General features: G+C 33.6%; 3 protein-coding genes across 3 annotated transcripts in view; 1 reads left to right on the top strand and 2 right to left on the bottom strand.

Moving 5' to 3' along the window:
- Window positions 1–1704: 1704 nt before the first annotated feature.
- Pgd (phosphogluconate dehydrogenase) lies at window positions 1705–5200 on the bottom strand. The gene is made up of 5 exons (XM_011070063.2): window positions 4920–5200; window positions 4064–4287; window positions 3722–3966; window positions 2911–3536; window positions 1705–2471 (listed from the first exon to the last, which is right to left on the bottom strand). Exons 1-5 carry the CDS (start codon window positions 4928–4930, stop codon window positions 2129–2131), a joined length of 1449 nt encoding a protein of 482 aa, XP_011068365.2. The 5' UTR covers window positions 4931–5200; the 3' UTR covers window positions 1705–2128.
- Window positions 5201–6219: 1019 nt separating this feature from the next.
- Arl5 (ADP-ribosylation factor-like 5) lies at window positions 6220–10096 on the top strand. Its single transcript, XM_011070062.2, has 3 exons — window positions 6220–6640; window positions 7495–7939; window positions 8025–10096. The coding sequence occupies exons 1-3, from the start codon at window positions 6595–6597 to the stop codon at window positions 8071–8073; spliced, it is 540 nt and encodes a 179-aa protein (XP_011068364.1). The 5' UTR covers window positions 6220–6594; the 3' UTR covers window positions 8074–10096.
- A 330-nt stretch (window positions 10097–10426) lies between these two features.
- Window positions 10427–22397, bottom strand: part of kdn (citrate synthase) — a 24770-nt gene continuing 12799 nt past the window's right edge. Inside the window, exons 2-4 of the mRNA XM_011070061.2 lie at window positions 16388–16543; window positions 13725–14648; window positions 10427–12395 (exon numbers count right to left, since the gene is read on the bottom strand). Coding sequence (XP_011068363.1) covers window positions 12129–12395; window positions 13725–14648; window positions 16388–16543 — 1347 coding nt within the window. The 3' untranslated portion in view covers window positions 10427–12128. The remainder of the gene's footprint in view (window positions 12396–13724; window positions 14649–16387; window positions 16544–22397) is intronic.

Below are 22397 nucleotides of genomic sequence, written 5' to 3'. Positions count from 1 at the left end.
ATGGGAAAAAGAACAGGCCTAAAGAAAGGGAAACAAAAGAAAAATATTCTTTTTGAACTGTATGTCAGAAGACTCCCGCGAGTCCCAATAATAAGACAAATATGTACCTAAGGATTAGAAGAAAAAAAGAAAGAGAAAGAGAGGGGAGAACCATAAGAAAGTTCAGCCGTCGGCTTAGACTTGCGCATTCACATCTGACATTTAAACGTAGCCTGGCAATTCGGAATATTCTTTGTCTCGTGTGATATCGCAGAAAAAAACCACGCTCTCTAAAGATCAGAATAAATGAGAGAGCATTGATTCGCATTTGATCGCTAATTTTAATTGCCGACTAATCGCAAAACGGGATACGCAACGGTTGAATCATAATTGCATGGAGGAGATCTCTTCCCCTGCGGAGTTACGCAGCAAATAGCGAATGAACTATTTCCATCGTCGTTCCTTGTATTTTTGGAATTTAACGGACAAGTTCTAATTTTTGACACTGTCGTGCTACATGCTTGCGTAATTGAAATATAAATAAAAGCAATAAAAGTTTTAGTATGAAATATGAGGTATAGAATGCGGTCAAAGTCTCACTATCAATTAATGCTTTGAAGTTTTGATTGATCAATCCAAAAAAATCAATTTTATAAATTAACCAATCAAAGAATGCAAAGCAATTATATCATTATATTAATATTCGTACCTATAATCGTGTATACAAATATAAGTTATTTTATTTGTATTTCAATATAAATAAATGATATATATATATATATATAATATATATATGTATATAAAATTACATCGAAGCATACGGAAATATGATATACGTATACAGCCTCGATAGTAAATAAAAACATGGCTAATAATAGTCCCTGAAAAAAAAAGTATAGCATCAAAGGAAGGAAACGTCGAGGTCAATCGATCTTATTAAAAAACAAAATCGAATTAAAAAAAAAGGTTTAGCATATACTTGGAACCGATATCAATAATTCATTAAATCATGATGAGTTGGAGCGACGTGTATCGCACGATTAAATACATTCGCAAACGTAAAAAATAACACTGACGAATGATGCGTCTCGAAGCCGAATAACGAATTTCCTCGTCATTCGAAATCGTGTTACGGGTTACGGCAGAGAGCGCGCGAAAAATCGGATTGCGCAAAGCTGCATCTCGCCGCTCGCGCTTCGCGTTTCGCAAGCCACGGGGAAAACGTCGGCGTGCGATTGAAAGTGTCATGCTCCAATATTTTCGCGTGTACGCGTTAAAGAACGGAGGAAGAGAAATGCGGTAATGAGTTCGCTGCTGCATAATCGGCGTTTCACTCGATCCCGCGCGTCTCCGCTCTCTTGCGATTTTCTATCTCCGTTATTCCCGCGTCGGTCGAACGATTGAGAACCGCGTTTGCAGTAGTTCCACCTGAAGTGGGAACAGAGTCCACAACTGCGCTGTTTACTATTTGATTATACGATGCATAATCTTACCAAGCGATACAAGTCGCCTACTCGTCGACATTCGACATTTACAATCAACCAACGTCTCTTGCGAATTACGTAACTTCTCCCTACTTCTCTGAGTCGTTGTTTCCTAAAATATACGTGCAACCTGCGTGGAACGTAGTCCGACGCGCGTACGAAAGTCGTAATCTAAACGAAATAAACATCGCAATTAACGACGTAAAAGCATCCTAGGAACTTTCTAAAAAAAAAAAAAATATTTTATTATTTATTCTCATTCATAAATGTATATTTCTTTTAAATAACCTTTCGAATATATTATTATTACAATAAAAATATATGTACCTTTTTTGTTATTTAGTCATTGTAATTTTTTAAATATTTTTATAATATATTAATAAAAATGTTTATCAAAAAAAAAAGAAAATATCTGAAAAGAGAAAATATAACATATTGTTTAACAATATTTTGTTATACATGACTTCTTTCAATTATAGAACCACTCGTGTTGAGTTTTTTTTGTCATGTTGTCGAGTCATTTTTTGTCACAACTATGTAACAGTTATCACTCATACAATTATTGTAATTGTTCATAATTATGTGTATTTACCACACTGTATTGTCGCATTTTTTTAGATATTTGTTTGTACATTATCAGTCACAGTTATTGACTACGCGAGAATTTATGCATCGTACGTAGAAGCGGATACTTTCCCGCCATGTCCGGTCCAGTTCGTATGAACGAACTTCCCTTCCTGATCGAGCAGCTCATATGTGTGAGCGCCGAAGTAATCTCGTTGTGCCTGCAGCAGATTCGCCGGTAATCGGCCGGTTCGGAATCCATCGTAGAAGGCCAAAGCCGTCGATAGAGCAGGAGTCGGTATACCTATCGTCACAGCAGTGCTCACCACTGTTCTGACACTCTGGTGGCACTTACCCATAGCCTTGGCGAAGAAGTCGTCCAGCAATAAGTTGGATAATTTCGGATTTTTGTCGTAAGCCGATTTTATGTTTCCTAGAAATACACTGCAAAAAAATCACAATTTTACAAATATTTTAATAATATGCATCTCTAAAGAATGTTTTCGAGATGTTTTTAGTCTTTTGAAATGTTGTCTATGTCGTTTCTTATATCCGAATTTACATCTTTATATAATAGTTAATATATATGTATAACTTTTTATTTGGAGTGATTTGAAGTATAAGAACAATAATCCTGATCCTCATCCTACATCTCGGTTTTATATAAGATGATTTATTTAAAATCAGCATTTGAAAGAAATGAGATCTATCTTGTATGTAAATTTATGTGACGCTAGATATAATGCCCCTGAGAAATATTCTACAACCTTGACATTGATATGTACTATTCGCTTTAAAAGAAAATATAGGTCGTATGAAAAAGATTATTGTCGTAACATTGACGTAATTAGATAAATTTGAAAGTGACATAAATTTTTCGTACCTTCTTATAATACATCCACCGCGCCACATCAATGCTATTCCACCGTAATTCAAGTTCCAATTATGAACTTTGGCGGCTTCTCTTAACAGCATGAAGCCTTGCGCATACGAGATAATTTTCGCGGCATATAGAGCCTTTCTTAAGTGCTCGAGGAATTGTTTTTTGTCGCCTTTGTATATTGGATCCGGCCCGGACAATATTGCGCTCGCTTCTACGCGTTCATTCTTCAGCGCAGACAGGCACCTGGAGAAGACCGATTCACCGATCAGCGTGACCGGCACACCATAGTCTAATGCAGCGATTGCCGTCCATTTGCCAGTGCCCTTTTGGCCGGCAGTATCTCTGATGCGCTCGAGCAAATAGCCCTTTTCATCCTTGTACTTGAGGATGTCCCGCGTGATCTCGATTAGAAATGAATCCAGCTCGCTTTTGTTCCATTCGTCGAACACTGTGCTCATCTCCTCCTGCGTGAGCTGCAGGCCGCTTCGCATCAGGTGATACGCCTCGCAGATGATCTGCATGTCGCCATATTCGATACCGTTGTGCACCATCTTGACGAAGTGTCCCGCACCAGTCTCGCCTACCCAATCACAGCACGGCTCTCCATTAGCCTTCGCGCATATTGCCTAAAAGATTTCAAACGTTCTTATTAATTAATGTCAGAAGGAATAAATATAATCTAATTTTTAGAGCACAAATTACTGCCCAGAATTTTGTACATTCGACCTTATTAGTAACTTGTTAACTAAAAGATATTACAATTTTGCAAATTTTGCAATTTCATAAATTTTTATTAAATAATAGACCATACTTGGAAGATAGGTTTGATATGCGGCCAAGCTTTGGGATTGCCTCCGGGCATCAAGGACGGTCCATATCTGGCGCCATCCTCTCCTCCACTGACTCCACTGCCAACGAACAGAATTCCCTTTTGTTCTAGATCTTTGGTACGTCTTTCAGTATCTTGATATTCAGAATTGCCACCGTCAATGATAATATCGCCAGAAGAGAGAAGAGGTACTAATTGTTCAATAAAGGCATCTACAGCTGAACCAGCTGTTATCAGAGCAAATTGTATTATTATAATTGCAGTTACAATTACTATTATAATTACAATTATAGATCTTTAATTGTTATAATAAAAGAAACTTGCCTTTAACCAACAACATCACTCTTCTTGGGCTTTTCAATGTATTAATCATCTCCTTCAAACTGTAAGCACCGATAACTTTTGTGCCCTTGGCTTCATTCTCAAGGAAAGACTTGACTTTGTCTACTGTACGGTTATACGCACATACAACAAAGCCATGATCGTTCATATTCAGAATTAGATTTTGTCCCATAACTGCTAAGCCAATGAGGGCAATATCTGCCACCCTGGAAATTCATGTAAAATCCACCAAAAAATTTAATTCGATTTTATTCTTCTTACATCTGTATTATCACATATGTACTATCTGATGTAGCTCTCTTTTATTAAGTAACAAATTTTGATTAGTTTTTGCTGGCGTTTTATTCTGAATAAATAGCTAACAATCACAGTTTACTTAACTGAGAGGTATAGTTAAAATTTACATAAAAATATTAGACCTGTTTTTTTTTTAATAATAGTTAAATTTACACTTTTCTACGTTGGAAAAGATGAATCTGCAAAAAGTTCAATTAAAAAAAAACAGGCCCATTATTTGGCTCCAAGATTTAATCTTGGACGTTTTTTGCTTCTTATGTGCTTTTCATTTTAAGTCGATATTCATAGTTGGTTTTTCGTTTAAAACCATCTTAATTTAGGTGATGTTTTAAGATGTAGCATTGCACGAGACCGTAAAATTCTATTTAAGACAATCTTAAATATAAGAATGAACTATAAATACCGTCCTTAATAACAAATCAACACGTCATTCTAAATTTAATGAATAACAAAGATAGAACAATATTTGTGTCGATTTATGTTATTAAATAGAAAGCATTCTATGTTATTTTGAATGTGGACGTAACAGAAGAATACTCACTGAGTACTCATATTTGTAGACGGCTCGCAGACGTGATCAATGATGACGAATGTAATAAAATCTAACTGAATGTACAACGTGAGACTGCTGTAACAAACACCGTAGGAGCAACAAGTGGTCGCTTTTCAGGTCGTCGAAGGACGTATGGACAAACAGCGTGCTCTGCACCGTCAGCCGACAAATTGTGAGCCAATCACGGTTCTCGAGACCACGTCGCTCGTGCCAGTAGAATTCGTGTTATAACGATGTGATAACGATGATGCAGCATTTAACGCGAATGCCGCCACGACACAGACTTATCTAATCTGCAATCTCGTGGCCACATGCCCTGAATATTCTTAATATTAATTCCTTCGAAAGATGATACAAATGCCTTTGATTAAATGACGTTATAGCAATTATAGAAAATAATTTTCCACGATATTATCGGCTTTGCGAATTTACTTGTATTTCTAGAGGAAGTAATTTCCGAATGGCTGACGAGGCAATATTTCTTTACAGCAACGTTTGAAAAAAGCTGCAATAACAATATATTCTGATCGAAAATATCAGTTTCACTTAAAATATTTTAGAGACGATAAAAATCGAATTTCGTGTTCCTTGAAAAATGATCGTTATCAAAGTTATCGGAGAAATATAACAGAATATAAAAAATAATTGTGTTATATCGAAGGAGAAATACGAACAATCTATTCTTTGCAGCTGTACTTTCTGTACTTAAAATGTAAATATACATATATACATAATTAGCCATTCAAAAAAGTTGCGATAAATCAACACAAACAGCAGAACTTTAGGAACGATCTTTACATTCCGACTTATAATTAGTTAATCAGAATTTAGTCGAAATTGTCCTTACTCTGAAGTTTGCTGCTGGTTTTGCTGCTTTTGTCGATCTATTAAAAGAACGACGTCTAAATTTTGAATAATTAAATCGAAATTTATAATCGGAATCATCTTTTTAATTAACGAAAGTGGCAAACTTCAGAGTGGGGACGATCTCGATTAATTCAATAAATTCCTATATACTATGTATAAAATATTACAGATAAATCTTGTCAATTACAGTCGATTAAATTAATCGAAAATCGGAATTTAGTCGAAGAAACCCTAAATCGATCGCAGTGGCAAAAACTGAAACTATACGTGGTGTCAACGTCGCCTAGCGACATCAATATCAACTTTATAAAACAACGTGAACTATGATCTATCGATACTCCCGATACCAATAAGATACCGACTGAACTAAGCGCTTCCGAACATTGCCGAATATTGCCGAGCTTTGCCGAACGCAGCAGCGCCTCAATCGGGGCGTGCGGACACTTGGCGCACAGAGAAGCAACATGTCGCACTTTTGCCCGATTGAATTAGACAGCTAGACAGGCTGTTCTCGTACTCCGTCAATTTCTCGCCCGTTCTTCGCGCGTCGCAGCTTCAATCGTTATCGCGATCGCATTTGCATATTGCTAGCATTCGCATCGACGTTCCGACGCGATTATGACGTCGGTCCATAAGCCATCGTCGCATGTAAACGACATTTCGTCATCGCGGAAGCGAACATAACCCCTCCGAGAGACAATGAACCGCCCTGTTCTCGAGTTATTCTCCTAAGGAGACGGTGAGTTCGTGACGTCGAACGGATTATATTCGATTAATCTCTGGCTGTCCAGTCAACATGGGACTGCTGTTCGCGAAGCTGTGGAGCTTCTTCGGCAACGAAGGTAAATACTATGATAAGATCCATGAGTCATAGTTTTTCTCTCCGCTTCCTTTGTACGTTATTATTGTATATGTTTGTGATAACACGTGCTAGGTGATCGACTGATTGTCGATCAGCGATCTATGATTGTTAGTTTAATTGAAAGGGTCGATCACTCGTATAAAACTTGTCACATGATCGGGAAGTACTTTGGACCTACAATAAGAAATCACGAAATTTACAAGTATTATTTTAAGCGTTTTTTCTTGGAGTCGTAAATTTTATCAAGAATCTGATATAGAGCTATGACTTGATAAGTCAAATGATATTTTTACTAGAAATTCTATGCATGTACATTGGCCTACTTTCTCTAATCTGTTAACATATGCTACTAATACCTGTTCCTAACCCTGTAGATTAAGATTAGGGATATGTGGTTTTAATCTTGGTTTAACTCACTTTTCACTTTTTTTTCTAGTTTGAAGAATCAGAAAATAATAAATAAAGAATAAATTAAACTGAGATTAAAGTTAATCTACATTGTTAAAAAAAGAACATAAATCACATTCTGTATCTGAAGATTTGACCCCTGAATTTAAATCCTTGACTTGCCACTTATATTTCAATTTGATCTACTTTCATCACATTATCCTTTACATCTGGAAGGATATAAATCAAAATTATTAAATTAGACATTTATTCTTTGTCATTGCATTAAATAGTGCTAAAACTTTCTATTTTACTTTCACCAAACTTCAAATGTTTATCTGTCTATATGATCTTTAGCTATAGTTTAGCTATAAAGTTTAGCTATAAAGAAAAATATAGTTTAGCTATAAAGAAATAGACCTTATAATAAAAATTTATTGTTTTCAGAGCATAAAATAGTTATGGTTGGTTTGGATAATGCCGGGAAGACGACAATATTATATCAATTCCTGATGAACGAAGTTGTCCACACGTCTCCGACCATCGGATCCAACGTAGAAGAAGTTGTGTGGAAGAATATTCATTTTATCATGTGGGATTTGGGTGGTCAGCAGAGTCTGAGAGCTGCTTGGTCTACTTATTACACGAATACCGAATTTATCATTATGGTCATAGATAGCACTGACCGAGAGAGACTCGGTATGATTAGGGAAGAGCTCTATTCGATGCTAAACCACGAAGAATTGAGTAAAGCCAATGTTCTGGTCTACGCCAACAAACAAGACTTAAAGGGCAGCATGACTGCAGCTGAGATTTCAAGACAATTGGATCTGACATCTATCAAAAAACATCAATGGCATATACAGAGCTGTTGCGCCCTCACTGGAGAAGGGTAAGACCGTAGCGTGATTATGAACTTATTTCTAGCAGGATAAAGGAATAAGATTTAAAATAAATGATAATAAAAAATGTTTCAGATTGTACCAGGGACTGGAATGGATCGTCGGACGTTTAAAAAAGACATGACGTACATTATGAGAGCCATTTATAAGTCTAATGAAATATCCAAAATGTAAAATATGTTATTGAGCTAAGTTAATTCTGGTTACACACTTTGACAGTTATACGAAAGAAGAAAACAGCATGGGCTGTCGCATTTCGTTCATTGATTTCAATCTCCTGGTATGATCCTCAAAGTGCATCCGATCATTTTATTGCCGCAGCCACACTTAAAGATCGGTGGACGGGTCTGTTCTACAGCTAATTACATTGGCTGCTTATGCAATCAAAGGAAAGTTTTGATATTATTTTTGTGACATAACAAGCTTCAACTCAATACAGAGATAAGAAAAGAATGAAGACAAGTAGAAATGTACAAAGCAAATGTACAAAGCGAGATGTTAAGCGAGTACTAAAAAGAAAGATAATTATTTTTTGCGTCCATATACAAGATGTATATTTGGTTGATTATCATAGTTAAATGATCATTGAATATAACAAGTATATAATTTAATTCGTTAAAAAAGGAATTATCGATTGCGAATTATGTTATCATTTGCATGATAAAAGTAAGAAATTTCTTATCCCGTCCACCTACAGTAAAATTCTGCAGTAAAACAAGCAGTTAAAATAGATGGAGGGAGGCAACTCGTTATTCGTACTCAGTTCATATGTAAGAACGCAAGAAAATGTACATAGTTTTTTATACTTCTCGTTAAGAGAGCGAGCTCTGTAAAAAATGAGAAAGAAATATAATGCCGGACGAGAGAAAAAGTGTAAAATCTTGCGACATTTCTGTACGTAAGGGCCGAGCAGATTCATGGCCAGGTAACTCGATTGAGGAAAACTTCTCAAGGCAGAATATGAACTGCTCTGTGATACGTGGATTCAATTTTGAGACAGTTGTTTACTGATTATGTCATGTAACCGATATGGCTTATATGACGCGCGGAAAAAAAGCACAACGAAGGATAGGCTGATAAAACTCGATGGAAGGCTGATGATATTCTTAGGATGCGACATACGTAATATCGCGACAGGTGAATGGGAGCTTTAAATCAAAAACTCGCCTATTGACTCACTGATTCGCTGAACGATTTCAACCTGCTTCGTTTTATTTTTCTTGGCAGTGAAGAATAAGTTTAATATGTATATCTAATTGATATAGTTCACTACTGTAACTGTTCCAAGTGATGTTATTATCTAAAGCGCGAATTTTTAATTATTTAAGGAAACGTATCTTCCGGTTCCATTCACCTGCGGTTACTGCGTGCCGCCAGGATGATGGATGTACTAATGAAAGTCCGTGACACAAAGAAATCATCTTGTCTCCAACTTTGACAGCTGTCTCGTTTTTGCTTTATTTAAATTGTAAATGTAATCTATCTTTTATGTAGCATTAAATACTCCAATAGATATAATATTAATTATCGTAGCTTTAAAAAAAGGGGAAATTGTCAATGTGTGCTCTAAAAGATTAATGGGTATACGCAAAGATGACTGTACAGGCGTTGTTAACAGCATCACGCGGTGAGATATAAATGCCGTCTAATGCCAGAGTGAGATCATAACACTTAAAAGTTAACGCTAGCTTTCTCATATTGAGAAACGGGTTCTTAAATGTTGGTGACACATAAGAATCGTATCTCCCGTGTACATTGTTTGCTCCTCAAAATTCTATGCGAGGTATATTATACCGAATCTACACTCGTCGAATTTATCCACGGCGTCCGTCTTCTCTATTTAACTGTAATTGTGTAAAAAAAATAAAATTTTCGGAATGTGTAAAATACAAGACATAAGTTGTTTTAACGCAATGTTGGTGGAACGAGCGTGCGTGTGAAAAACATGATTCGTGCTTTTGCAAACTCAGCCCGACCTGTCGAGTCTATCGAAATAATGATTTTAAAAATCAATCATTTCCGATTATTAGTCTTTATCTAATATAATTGTATAAGTCAGGGAATCCTGTTCGACTTTAATGAATAATAAAAAGGCTAAAAGTATGGGATGTAAAATAAATTAAAAATCAGTTTCTATCAATAAGAAATATACGGATCTGTTTTTATTTACCATGATAATACCATCCTACTTCCTAATTCTTATAATTTGCATTTCAGTAAGAAATGTATATAAGTTTTTTTATTGTCTTTAGATTAAGCATATTTCCCTCAGTGTTAAAATTGATAATACTTTATTGAATATCGCTTTAAAAGTTTTTTAAATTTTATTCTTTATCTAAGCTTTTCTCGATATTTTGATAGAATATTCAGCGAATAAATATCGTAGACTTTTGGGATTACGTATTAAGGCGAACGATTAGGCGAACGGTGCTTCGTGAATTCTAAGTCCCGAAAGAGAAAAGATTTGTCAGCTACGATTACCTTTGATCCATTTATTTTCACATTCATTATAAATAAGATATGCACACACTCATTCATTCTTATAACAGTGGGTCCATCACTGGTCATACTTCTTAATTTTACACTGTATTCACGGCGATTTCTCGTCACAATACGACCAAGTATGACGTTCTACGACGAGACTATAAACACTATTTTTAAGTATGCTTAATCACTCTGCGTCATTGTATGCCGTTAAGTATTTAACTACTGTAACTCGCGTACAGTAACAGCATTTCTTTTGCCATTCCAAAAACAATCAGAATCATAGATATAGTATTTATTCCGTCTACAGTTAGAATGAATTTCCTGAGGGAAGTGGGACAGTAAACTAACGGCCAAGAGATCTACGTCTGAGCTAATTGGCATGTTCGCCTTTTGGCGTTCCATTGCCGACTATTGCTTTCAAGACCTATTCTTTATGACACCGTTCTGTTACTAGAAAATCCAATACATTTCTGAAGTAATTCATCCGTTCGAAAAAGAAATATGACACACATCATATGGTGCATTTTTTTATGTTACGAGGCAAGACAACATTACGATTTCTAATTCATGTTTAATTACATTCCGAATAACATAAAAGTGCCACAATAAAAAAAAATTCTCTGAATGATATCCGATCTAAATTAAATTATCTTTTAGATAGTGATGTTTCTTGAACGTTTATGTTGCCTTACGTAATGAATCTAGATTTCGAGTCTCTATTTTTTATTGTATTTACGACTTTATGTCATTAGGCTAACACGTTAACTATCGCCGCAGATTTTGCGTAGTTTAAATTCTCTAAATTTCTAGCGGTAGTCGGTATGTTGCTTTGTATTGAGCGATGACTTTATTTACAATAATTATCTATTTCTAACGCGTTTTTTTATCTTGTGTGTGTGTGTGTGTGTGTGTTTCTATAAATAAATTCAAGGAGACATCTTTTAGACATCTGAAAAACATTTAGAGAACGTCTAAAAATTTTAATACTCAGACATCTAAAAGTTATCCTCTGGACTTTTTGCACTACCATGAGTTTCCTCGCAATTTTGGCAGTTTTCACTATTGGACCAATCTACGTTTCCACTTATGTAAGCAGCTACGTTGTGAGAACACCCATTTAAGCCTATCCCCGCAATTAATACTTTGTAAAAATTTAGCTAAAAAAATTTTTTTAATTGTTATATTGTATATCTATATAATTAATCGTTATATTATATATCTATATAATTAATTTATACGTTATATCACGTTATATTATATATCTATGTATATAATTAATTTATACAGATATAATGTATGTCTGTGTGATTAACATGTCTGTTTATCATCATTCATTGAAAGTATCGATAGCGGGAAGAGAATTAACGCGAATTCGTTGACGGGGAACATTGTATCTGCTCTTAATAATTCTACATTTAGGTAATACATTAGACGTAATTATTTGTCGTGTTTAATACCTAGCCTTGTGTCTCTTTCATTCTTCACTTTTTTGCTCTTTCGCTCTCTCCCAATCACACTATCATTTGCTCAATAAGGCGCGGGCTCGTTGAGGTGTCTCCATCGAGATTGGTATCAAAATGATATCCTATCAAAGTTCCCGGCGCCGCGGTTGACGCTCGAACAAAATCGAGATCAGGAGACGACGAGACTCCGAGGTGATGCTAGTCGATCGTCGATCCAGTGAGAAACGTCTTAAGCCTTGACAGCTTTCATAAGGAGATCGGTGCTGAGGGACTTAGGCCTCTCGATGGGTAGTCCTAAGGCGCGGTCCCAAACGAGAGAGGCGAGCACGCCCAACGCGCGCGACACGCCGAACAGAACCGTGTAGTAGTTCATTTCCTTCATGCCATAGTATTGCAACAGCACACCTGAATGCGCGTCTACATTCGGCCACGGGTTCTTCACCTTGCCAGTCTCCAACAAGATTGGCGGAACTATCTTGTACACTTGTGCGACAAGCTGTAAAGGAGAAAACATCAATATTGATATTAATATCAAAATTTAATACAAATTATTAACTTGAAATTAAATCAGAATTATGCTAATTGAATTCCGAATAGAGTGTGAGAAAAAATGTACACTGTAAAAATGAGACTGTACACTGAAAAAAAGTTACTGATTAAAAAAAATATTAGTTTATTCAATTAAATGTACACTGTAAAAATGAGACTGTACACTGAGAAAAAAAGTTACTGATTAAAAAAAATATTAGTTTATTCAATTAAATATAACGGACACGGGTTGTCAAGCAAATATTTGTTAATTTTAAACAAATATTTGTTAATTCAAACAATTATAACATTGTATTGTAATATTTAATTTAAATATTTGACCATTAAATGAGAATAAATTGAAATGGATAGAAATGAATTCATTTCGACATTTCCGATTTCTCGAATCCATGAATATATATGTCTTCAACATGAATAGTTCTTTTGTATTTTAATTTACTTCAATTAAAAAATAATCTAATACGGACATGAATCATTCAATTCAACATGATGAATAGCTCATTTCATATGTCTATCCGAATAAAAAAATACTTATGTCGTAAATAAGTTAGCACCATGAATACATCCCAGTTCAAAATTATGAATAAGAACAGTCTCGTTCGAATTCATTTCAATTAAAACAAATTTCAACATATATATATCTATATATATAATTTGTAAACTGTGAATACATTACAGTTCAAAATTATGAAAATAAGAAATATATATGTCATATCCTAAATTCATATCAGAATACAGTATTAAATAGGAATATTCCTGTTTCAATCGAAATGGATATAAAAATACTGTTCTATTTATAAAAAAGAAATTATAAATTTATTGTAAAATCAAAAAAATGTTTATAAAGACATTTATTTTCACGTCGTTATTTTCTTTTCTATCCATTTCATAAACAGAAACAAATTTATGCCCTCAGATATCAATTCATTTTAATTCATTTCAATCTAACTCCGGCCTCTAAAGCACGAACTCAGATAAATTAAAATGAATTGGAAATTTTTAATTCATTTCAATCCATTTCAATCCATTTACTAAAAATAATCACTACGAAATAAATGCATTTAGTCAAGTTATAATAATTTTTTTCTCAGTGTATGCAAATAAAAATGCAACGGTGAAAAAAATTGAATATTACGAAGTTAATTTTCTCAATTTTTATGGCAATATTCTTAAATATTTGAGACGGATTAATGAATTCGGTTATTTTTTTTTTATTTAAAGCGGAATAAAATCTTTCTACTATACTTAAAACATTGCAATAAGATGCGCGATTTACCTTGAATAACGGATCGTCCGGCAAATGTTTCAACGCGAACTCCCTCTGGCAGGTATACCTCGGATCGGTTTTCCTGAGAACGGCATGTCCATAGCCGGGCACGACCTGGCCACTCTTTAGTGTATTCCAGATGAACTCCTTGAGTTTGTCGTCGCTGGGACTGTCGCCAACCTGACCACGTAACTTCTCCAGCCACACCAATACTTCCTGATTAGCCAAACCGTGCAGTGGTCCGGCAAGACCATTCATACCAGCGGAGAAGGATAAGTACGGATCTGATAAGGCGGATCCCACTAAGTGAGTAGTGTGAGCGGACACGTTACCACCTTCGTGATCCGAATGGATTGTCAAGTAGAGACGCAACAGTTCGATAAATTGCGGATTATCATAACCGAGCATGTTAGCGAAATTCCAGGACCAGTCCCGACCAGCGTCGACGGAGCCCAAACCCTTGCCGCCCTTATAGATGTTGCGGTAAATGGTGGCGGCAACCACCGGCAGTTTGGCGATCAGATTCATCGAGTCCTCGTACACGCTTTCCCAGTACTTACTTTTGTGCACACCCTTTTTATACGCTTTAACAAATTCGCTCTCGCTGTTCAGCAACGTAATCGCCGCGGAGAACTGCGTCATCGGATGTAGAGTTTTGGGGAAATTGTTGAGGGCCTTGACCACGTGTTCGGGTAACGAACTCCTGGATGCCCAATCCTGCGAGATGGCCTTCACCTGCGCTTCTGTAGGCACGTCGCCGGTAATCAGCAGCCAGAAGAGAGCCTCCGGGAGCGGTTCCGCGCCACCGGATGCCTTCGGCAGAAATTTCTGGCATTCGGGGATTGACTTCCCGCGGAATCGGATTCCCTCCTCCGGATCCAGTACCGATGGTTCCCACACGAGGCCCTTGATACCGCGCATACCGCCGTACATCTGCATTCAAAGCAAAATATGTTAGATGGAGCAATAATAAAAAACTTATATTATTGCAATAATTATTTTCGATTAGATTTCTTTTGACTGCCTAAATCCTCTAAGCTTTTTAAGTTTATTCTAATTAATTTCAATAATTTTAATATTGTATAATCATGAAAATTAGAATTTCAAGTTTATTTATTAAAGTATTCTATAATTATTAAAATTTTTCAAAAGATTAAAATAATCTTCTTCAAGAATATTTCCCATTTATTAGAATAAAAAAACTTGAAATAACAGGACTCTTAATGCTCAAAATACTATAACGAGATATAAAAGGCTAATAAGAGAGAGTAAAAAAAACTTAAAAAAAATCTCCATTGTTCATTTAATATAATTATAATTAAAGATAGATATAATAAACAAAAACTGTAGAAAGTACGAAAGTTAAAACGCTACAAAATACAATTACATACATGGTTCGATCTTATATTTAGGCCCTCTTCAAATGTTTGAAGAAAAAAATTTTTTCAGCGCAATAAAAAACATTATTTAAAAATTAAGAACAGTACAATTGAATCTGTCGAGAACGTTAGACGTTTTTCTTTATTCTTTAATTTATATACTGGATGTTACACACTTATAATTGTGATATTAATTTTTTACCTCTTTTGACATCGAAATTTTACGATTTTTTATGATATTAATATGGATTTTCTCAATTGTTGGACTCCGAGAACAACAAGAAATTTTCGCAATCGGTTAACCAATCGTTTGACGAGCAATTTTCCGTTTCTCTATTCTAACACTCATCTAATTATGAAACGAAACAATCGCTTTCTTAATTTTTAAATAATGTTTTTTACTTCCCATTTATTAATTAACACTAATAATATTTCTGCGAAGAGTCTCAACTTCGGCTGCGAGATAAGATGATTTTGGGGTCATCAACTTTGAGATTGGAAATTTGGAAATTGCAATAAAGCAAAAGTGAGACCTCTAACTCCCCGCGAAGGTTATCACAAGATCTTTGATCCAAATTTAACGCATAGTACTGTAACTTTTTTCTTAGGTTGGAAAACCAAACAGGGTTATAAGAAGAACATATATTCTGACTTGTGTACAAGCCCAAATTTAAAAAAATATTAGCCTCATGGTTTTTAACACGTTAATTATGCAGAGATCAGCAATAAGTATAAAAGTAGGCCCGCATAGCGTGATGAATGAGGTCTTCATGCGCGATAAGTAAGATCGTCACGTACGAGCCAGTTCATTTGATAATTATTAATCGTCACGCGCTGCATTCGACTGATAGTCAGCGAAAAAAAAATACACTACTTATTGACGCTGCATGCGATGATCAGAAACTATTAACGTGCGTTACGATTATCATATAACAAGCAAGCTTTATCAATTCACACCTTCAGGCTGATAACGCGATTAATAATCCATTTATCTTCCTCCTCCGTTGAATTTATGATTATTATAATTCTTAATAATAAAATGCGAATATCTATAATAATCATCACAATACAGTTAAAAACAATCGCGAAAAAAATTTTTAATTAAAAACGTTAATAATTAATGTTAAAAACGTTAATGCAGGACCGCATATCTCTTTCCTATCTTGGAAATAATATTTTATTTTAGAAAATCATTGTTTCTCTGATTAAATTTAAAAATAATTAAAATAACTAATCAAGGTTGAACTATTTTACGATAATAAAAAAAGATTGACTCATTAATAAAGTGCGTACCATGTCGACGGTGACTTCTCCGACTTTGGTAGATCCATGATCCTTACGGAAGGCTTTGACTCGCCCCTGTTCCTTCGGGATCCTGTCAGTAAGAACCTTTTTAAGATCCGTAGATGCATCGGTGAGCTGCCGTACAAAGACCGCCGATGTTATTTTCTGGAAGGAAAAGAATTATAATTAATAGCTGTTACGGAATAACGAAAAACGCAGAATTTATTAAAAACTAGTAATCTCAGAAATAAATACAGACGAAAGTTTTGTTTGAACGTATCAAAATCAATCCTTTAAAGTATACACAATAATTTTCCAATCTCTCACTGTGGATCGTTTGTGTCCTTGGTTAATTTTTATCATTTTTATAAGTACACAAAAATTATTAAATAATTATAAATATTATTAAGTAACCATACATATATTTAACATATTTAGAAAGTAAAAATTGCTTATTAAAAAAAAAATTAAAGAATAAAAACCATTATTTAGCCAAGATCGAAATCCTAATATTATTTCCAAGAAATGCAGAACGCGAATGACTCCAATCGTCTGTATTCAGGATTAAATATAGTAAAAAAAAAAAAATTATGAATTATATTATGCGATTCTGTATAATTATACTATAGAGTTAAACAAAAAAATGGTCTCATCTTTTTTCAATAGACGACTTTTGTGAGCATAATTTGATTATATGTACAATAAGAATACATTCAAACAGAATGAAGTTTGAAAGAAGTGGTAGGAAAAAAAATGCTTTATGAGATTTTACACATTTAAAACTTGCCTTTCAATTCCTCTAAAAAAGAAAAAAAAAGAAACGCGAAAAATTCTTACCTAATCCTCAATAAATTAAATTTATATAATTTATACAATTTATATAATTTTTATCTTCCATGTCAAATGGAGGATAAAAATTTTAAAGTTAACATTTAAAATAAATGCAACTTTACTTGATTTTTCCCAAGTTAATTTCTAAACCACAAACAATTTCTGGCCATTTATTTTCCGTTTTCAATTCTCTGTGAAACATCGTATGCGTACGTATTGTATAGAGAATTGTCACGGTGGAAGACACATGTGGATTACGTAAAAGCGACAAGCTGTTCAGTATTGCCAATGATGTGTTCGTATAATAATTTGCATTGACAAACTATAATGCTACAAGGACAGAAAACAGATCTCAAGATAACAATTTTTTTATACAACTGTCTCGTGTAATTCATAAAATTTTTTTCACAATGATTATAACATTTTAGTGACAGATTTATGTCTAAATTCTAAACAGAAGGCTCTTAATATATTCCTATAAGACTTTTAAGTGCTAAGTAACAATTTTTAAGTGCTTATATCTTTATATAATATTTTTACAGATAGCTTCTTACTAGCCATAAAATTTACAAGAAATCGTAATTATTTAATTATACGAATAATCATACGTCTTACGTATAAAATTAGAATACTAGTCATAAGTTCTTTCAAATTTTACGTTACAAGTTTTACGATTCTATTTAGAATTGATCCATTAATACTTTAAGAAAGATATTATTGATATTTTTATACATCTATTTGTGTCTGAGGATGGAAATGTAATAGAATGAACATGACAAAAATGACATAAGATCGATTTATTGATATTCTCATTTATATTTCTTCCTAAAAATAAAAATTTATAAAGAATCAGAATTATTAAAAAATAATTTTCAAAATTTTTTTTTAAATTTTTATTCGACTATATCGATCGCCAGTTGAATCTAATTTTGAAGACGAAGCAATATTTGTATGCAATACTTATATTTATACGCGAAATGTTACGAAAGAATTACGTGGGAATGATATCTCTTGTTAACTCATAATTAATGCGTATGAGCGTAAAAAAATTCGTAATCGTTTCTCATCTCGACACGCATCATCGAACGTCGTAAGATACGTTAGATAAGAACGAGATGAGGTCTCGAGGTCATTATCAAACATTATCACATGCATGCCGTTCACTCATTCGCATATCTCTATAAAGGATAAGTATTTATTATTTTTAACATGATAAATGTTTCAATTTAGATCAAATTAATTTTGATCGAAACAAATTTCACGACTCGTTTCGCGCGATCCTGGATTCGCTATTGCAATAAGTATAACCGACTGTAATCTTCATGATAACGACAAGTAGAGGTAATGGTGGGAAAGATAATGGAAGAATTGCAACTGTAGGTGATAAGGATATGCGACGAAAATATCTAGGCTCTTAAACGAGAAAGGGAAAATCAGCTCAGTATAATCGCCAATGCGTTCAGCGGATTCAATAGTTGAATGAATGCTCGCTGCTATTGTATGTATTCTTCCAGATTTAAAATGTTGATTGGATGATCTAAAAGAATGCATCAATAGCAGCAAGCGCTTACTCAATTGTTGAATCAACTGAATCGCAGCCAATATGTGCAAACACACTGGCGAGTCACGTAACTACAAATTATGAATTACAGTAATTACACGTTCGTCAGATACGCAGATATGAAGTTGCTTAATTCTCTTTTTTTTTCCCTGTCGAGCGAAGTGAAAGTCGCGTGATGTGTACATACACATATGAATCAGGAGACCGCTTATCTTTGCATTGAATGTAGTATAGCCGGAAAGGAGAACGTGATATGGCATTCTGCGAATAGTTAAGGCGAAGTATATAAAGAGCGAAAATGTCGACAAGTCACAATAAACTGAAAATAATGGGTCAATTAGAATCTCAATTCGACAAATTTGTAGATATTTTAATCAAGATTAAAGGATTCGAATTCTAAATTCTTTGGAGTAGAATCTTATTCGAAAAGAATGAAAATGTTCTCTATGTAAGTTTTATTGATTAATTTTAATTTAGTTTCTTTTTAGCATTTAATATTTTATAAATTGACTAACTTACTACAGCTTCTTTTTATTTTTAATTGACTACACAATTTGCTTTTTAATTATCATTAGGTAATTTATACTTTGACTAAGATTGTTCCAACTCATATTCGCTCGACAACAAAAAGATTCGATGACCAATCAAAAAAGATGATCAACGACACCATACTCACATAAAAACAGAATTTCAACTTCTAATTATATCATCCTCCAGTATATACAATATCATATAATTATTGCAACAAGTTCAAGCATGTATTATTTATCACGATATTAATGTAAAATGATCTATGTATCATTAACGAATATCTAACTTTTCCGAAATTGCTGAAGAAAGACTCATGGTTCCAAAACGTACATTGTTTTTATTATAATCTTATTGAATAAATGATGAAATATTATTTATATGCTCGATTATTGACCGTTTTTATTATAATTTTGCAATAAAAATATCATAATTATATAGGTACAACACAATAAATTAATATATTATGTTATAATTGTAATCGTTATAATTATTATTATATAACATTTTATTTATATATATATATATATTAGGTGTTGGAATTAATTCGTAGCGTTTTACAAGTGATGGGAAGTACTTTCATTAATGTATTTTTTAATGCTCATGTGAAATAAATAACATTCTTTCATTAAAAAACGCTACGAATTAATTCCAACACCTAATATATATATATATATATATATAATATAATAATTTTAATACATTCAAATCCAAAAATTGAAATGCTTTTCTTAGATTTGTATCAAAGGAGAAATGAAATACATTACATATTACATCGTGTATAATTGCCACAGTGTACCTTCAAATTCAAGAGGCTCAAAGATCGTTTCTCGTCGCGTGCTCTTATCATCATGTCACCGATAGCGCATGTTCCACGCAATTTTTTAATCGCGTGGCAACGCGATTATGTAGCGCCGGGGAAATTCGCTTGACAAGATGCTCCCACTTGAATCTAATCCATCGACATTGAACTTTATACAAAAAGCCACTACTTTCATACTCTTTCAAATCTCACAATATAATTATGGTGAACGTTAAAAAAAGATTTGAAAAGAGCTTCACCGAAGCGATAAATAATTGAAAAATATACTCAGCGCATGACTCAATCAATACTACACTGAAAAAAATGTACTAAATTTCAATAAAATCATTTGTTCGAATACTAATTTAATATTTATTAAATATTATTAATATAAAAAGATATATATTACTAATATTACTAATATAAAGATATATTTATTTAGTACAAGAACTATTAATTTGATTTAACTATCATTTTTGTGTTGATAAATATTGTGTTGATAATATTAAAATTTAGTACATTTTTTTTCAGTATATATTTCTCATTTTTGAGTACTCTATTCAGTTTTTATATAATTTGATTTCTTAAGAAAAGCTCAAGAGATACACGATACAAATATACTATAATATTTTTGCAACCAAGCATTAAACAGAACGCGAAATCTGGGCAGCTACCCAATGGCATAGCTAAAAATAAAAAAACTTGATCAACTTGACATGCAATTCGGGTTACCGTGTACGAATAACGCGAGCGTGATAAAAGGATCGATGCTAAAGTATCAGAAAAATTCTAGTTACCTCCACGAGAATACAATGATCCTTTAACTAGAAGTATGCAAAAGTTATTTAAATTTTCAAGGAAAAAATTATGAGTATGAGAAAAATACTACAACAGAGATAAATATAATAATAACGATAGTTTTAATCGTCTGCGATAATCTAATCTCTCTCGATCGTCTAATTTCGTCCAATTGTAATCACCTTAATTTTTAATTAACAAGGATGACTATTCGCGGACATGCCAAAAATATTTTCCTAATCGAGGTTTATCGATCTATCAAGGTCAGATTTTGCGGGTAACACGTGGAGCCACAGATCGATTAAACAATAGGAGGATGCTTGGTCTTCGAGGGTCAATCACGCATGCGGCAAATGTGATTGACCTCTTTTAAAATATGCGTTTGACTTGCTCAATCCTGCGCTGGAACAATTGATGTTAATTTTATTAAGAGGGATAACGTATCCGTTTAAGTACTCGTATGTATATTGTCTAAATTCTTTGGAATAGAATCTCACTCTAAAAGTGACCTTATACGGTTAATAATATTGTCAGTGTTAGTAAATACTGACAATATTACTGATCATGTGTATTTAATATTGATGGATTGACAATATTGATGTGGAATACTGATGGTAATTTGAATTTTAATTCTACAACATTAATATTGTTAAGATCTATGTCATAGTATGTCACAGTGCAATAAATAATGTACGTTAAAACTAAAATAAAATATATTGTCAACAATACTAGTGTAAAGTTGTAAAAATACTAAAAATATTAATGCATATTATTACTGATTCAATATTACTGATTAATATTATGTATATTTACCGTGTAGGATTATCTTAAAAAATGAAAGCTACTCTTAAGCTACTCTTTTTTAAGACTGGCTCAATTTTCTCTTTTTAGAGATAGTTATTATAGATTTCACTCTTCAGAGTGACAATTCACTCTAAAAGTCTTAAGTCTGATTGTACCAATGTACAATGTTACTTTGACTTTAAGCAATGCTTAAAACTCCTCCCCTTTCTCTCTCTTTCTCTCTCTCTCTCTCTTTTTCACTTTTTAAAGCTGAAAAGGAAAAGTTTTAAGTTTCACTTAAAGTTAAAATGAAATTAAACCCAATGAAGTAATTAAGCTTAGAGAGTATATAAGTAGAAACAGACCCGCGATTTGATTCGACACCCTTCTAAAGACACATCGCAATCGCGAAATGTGAGATCAGTATCAGGTTTAAATTATACGCAGTGATTTATCGTATGGGAGATATCGCGTGATGAGATCATGGATAGAGACACGAGTTGACTTTCGCATTAAAATGCCATGACTCGTTTTTCAATAAGGTTTCGATTACGAATGAAAGACGAATACACTCAAGTACAATACAATTTCATTATTGTTCTATATACGTTAGACGACGTGATATAATGTAAAACATAAAAAAGTTGGTAAAATATGAGGATGGCCAGATTCACGAATGATAACAGCTGATAAGATTTTTCAATGAGTCTGAATCT

This window comes from Acromyrmex echinatior, chromosome 7 (genome assembly GCF_024713525.1).
Source record: "Acromyrmex echinatior isolate Ae372 chromosome 7, ASM2471352v2, whole genome shotgun sequence".
NCBI classification, from domain to species: domain Eukaryota; kingdom Metazoa; phylum Arthropoda; class Insecta; order Hymenoptera; family Formicidae; genus Acromyrmex; species Acromyrmex echinatior.
The sequence above is the reverse complement of the archived record's forward strand: the minus strand, read 5'-3'. Positions and strand labels throughout refer to the sequence as shown.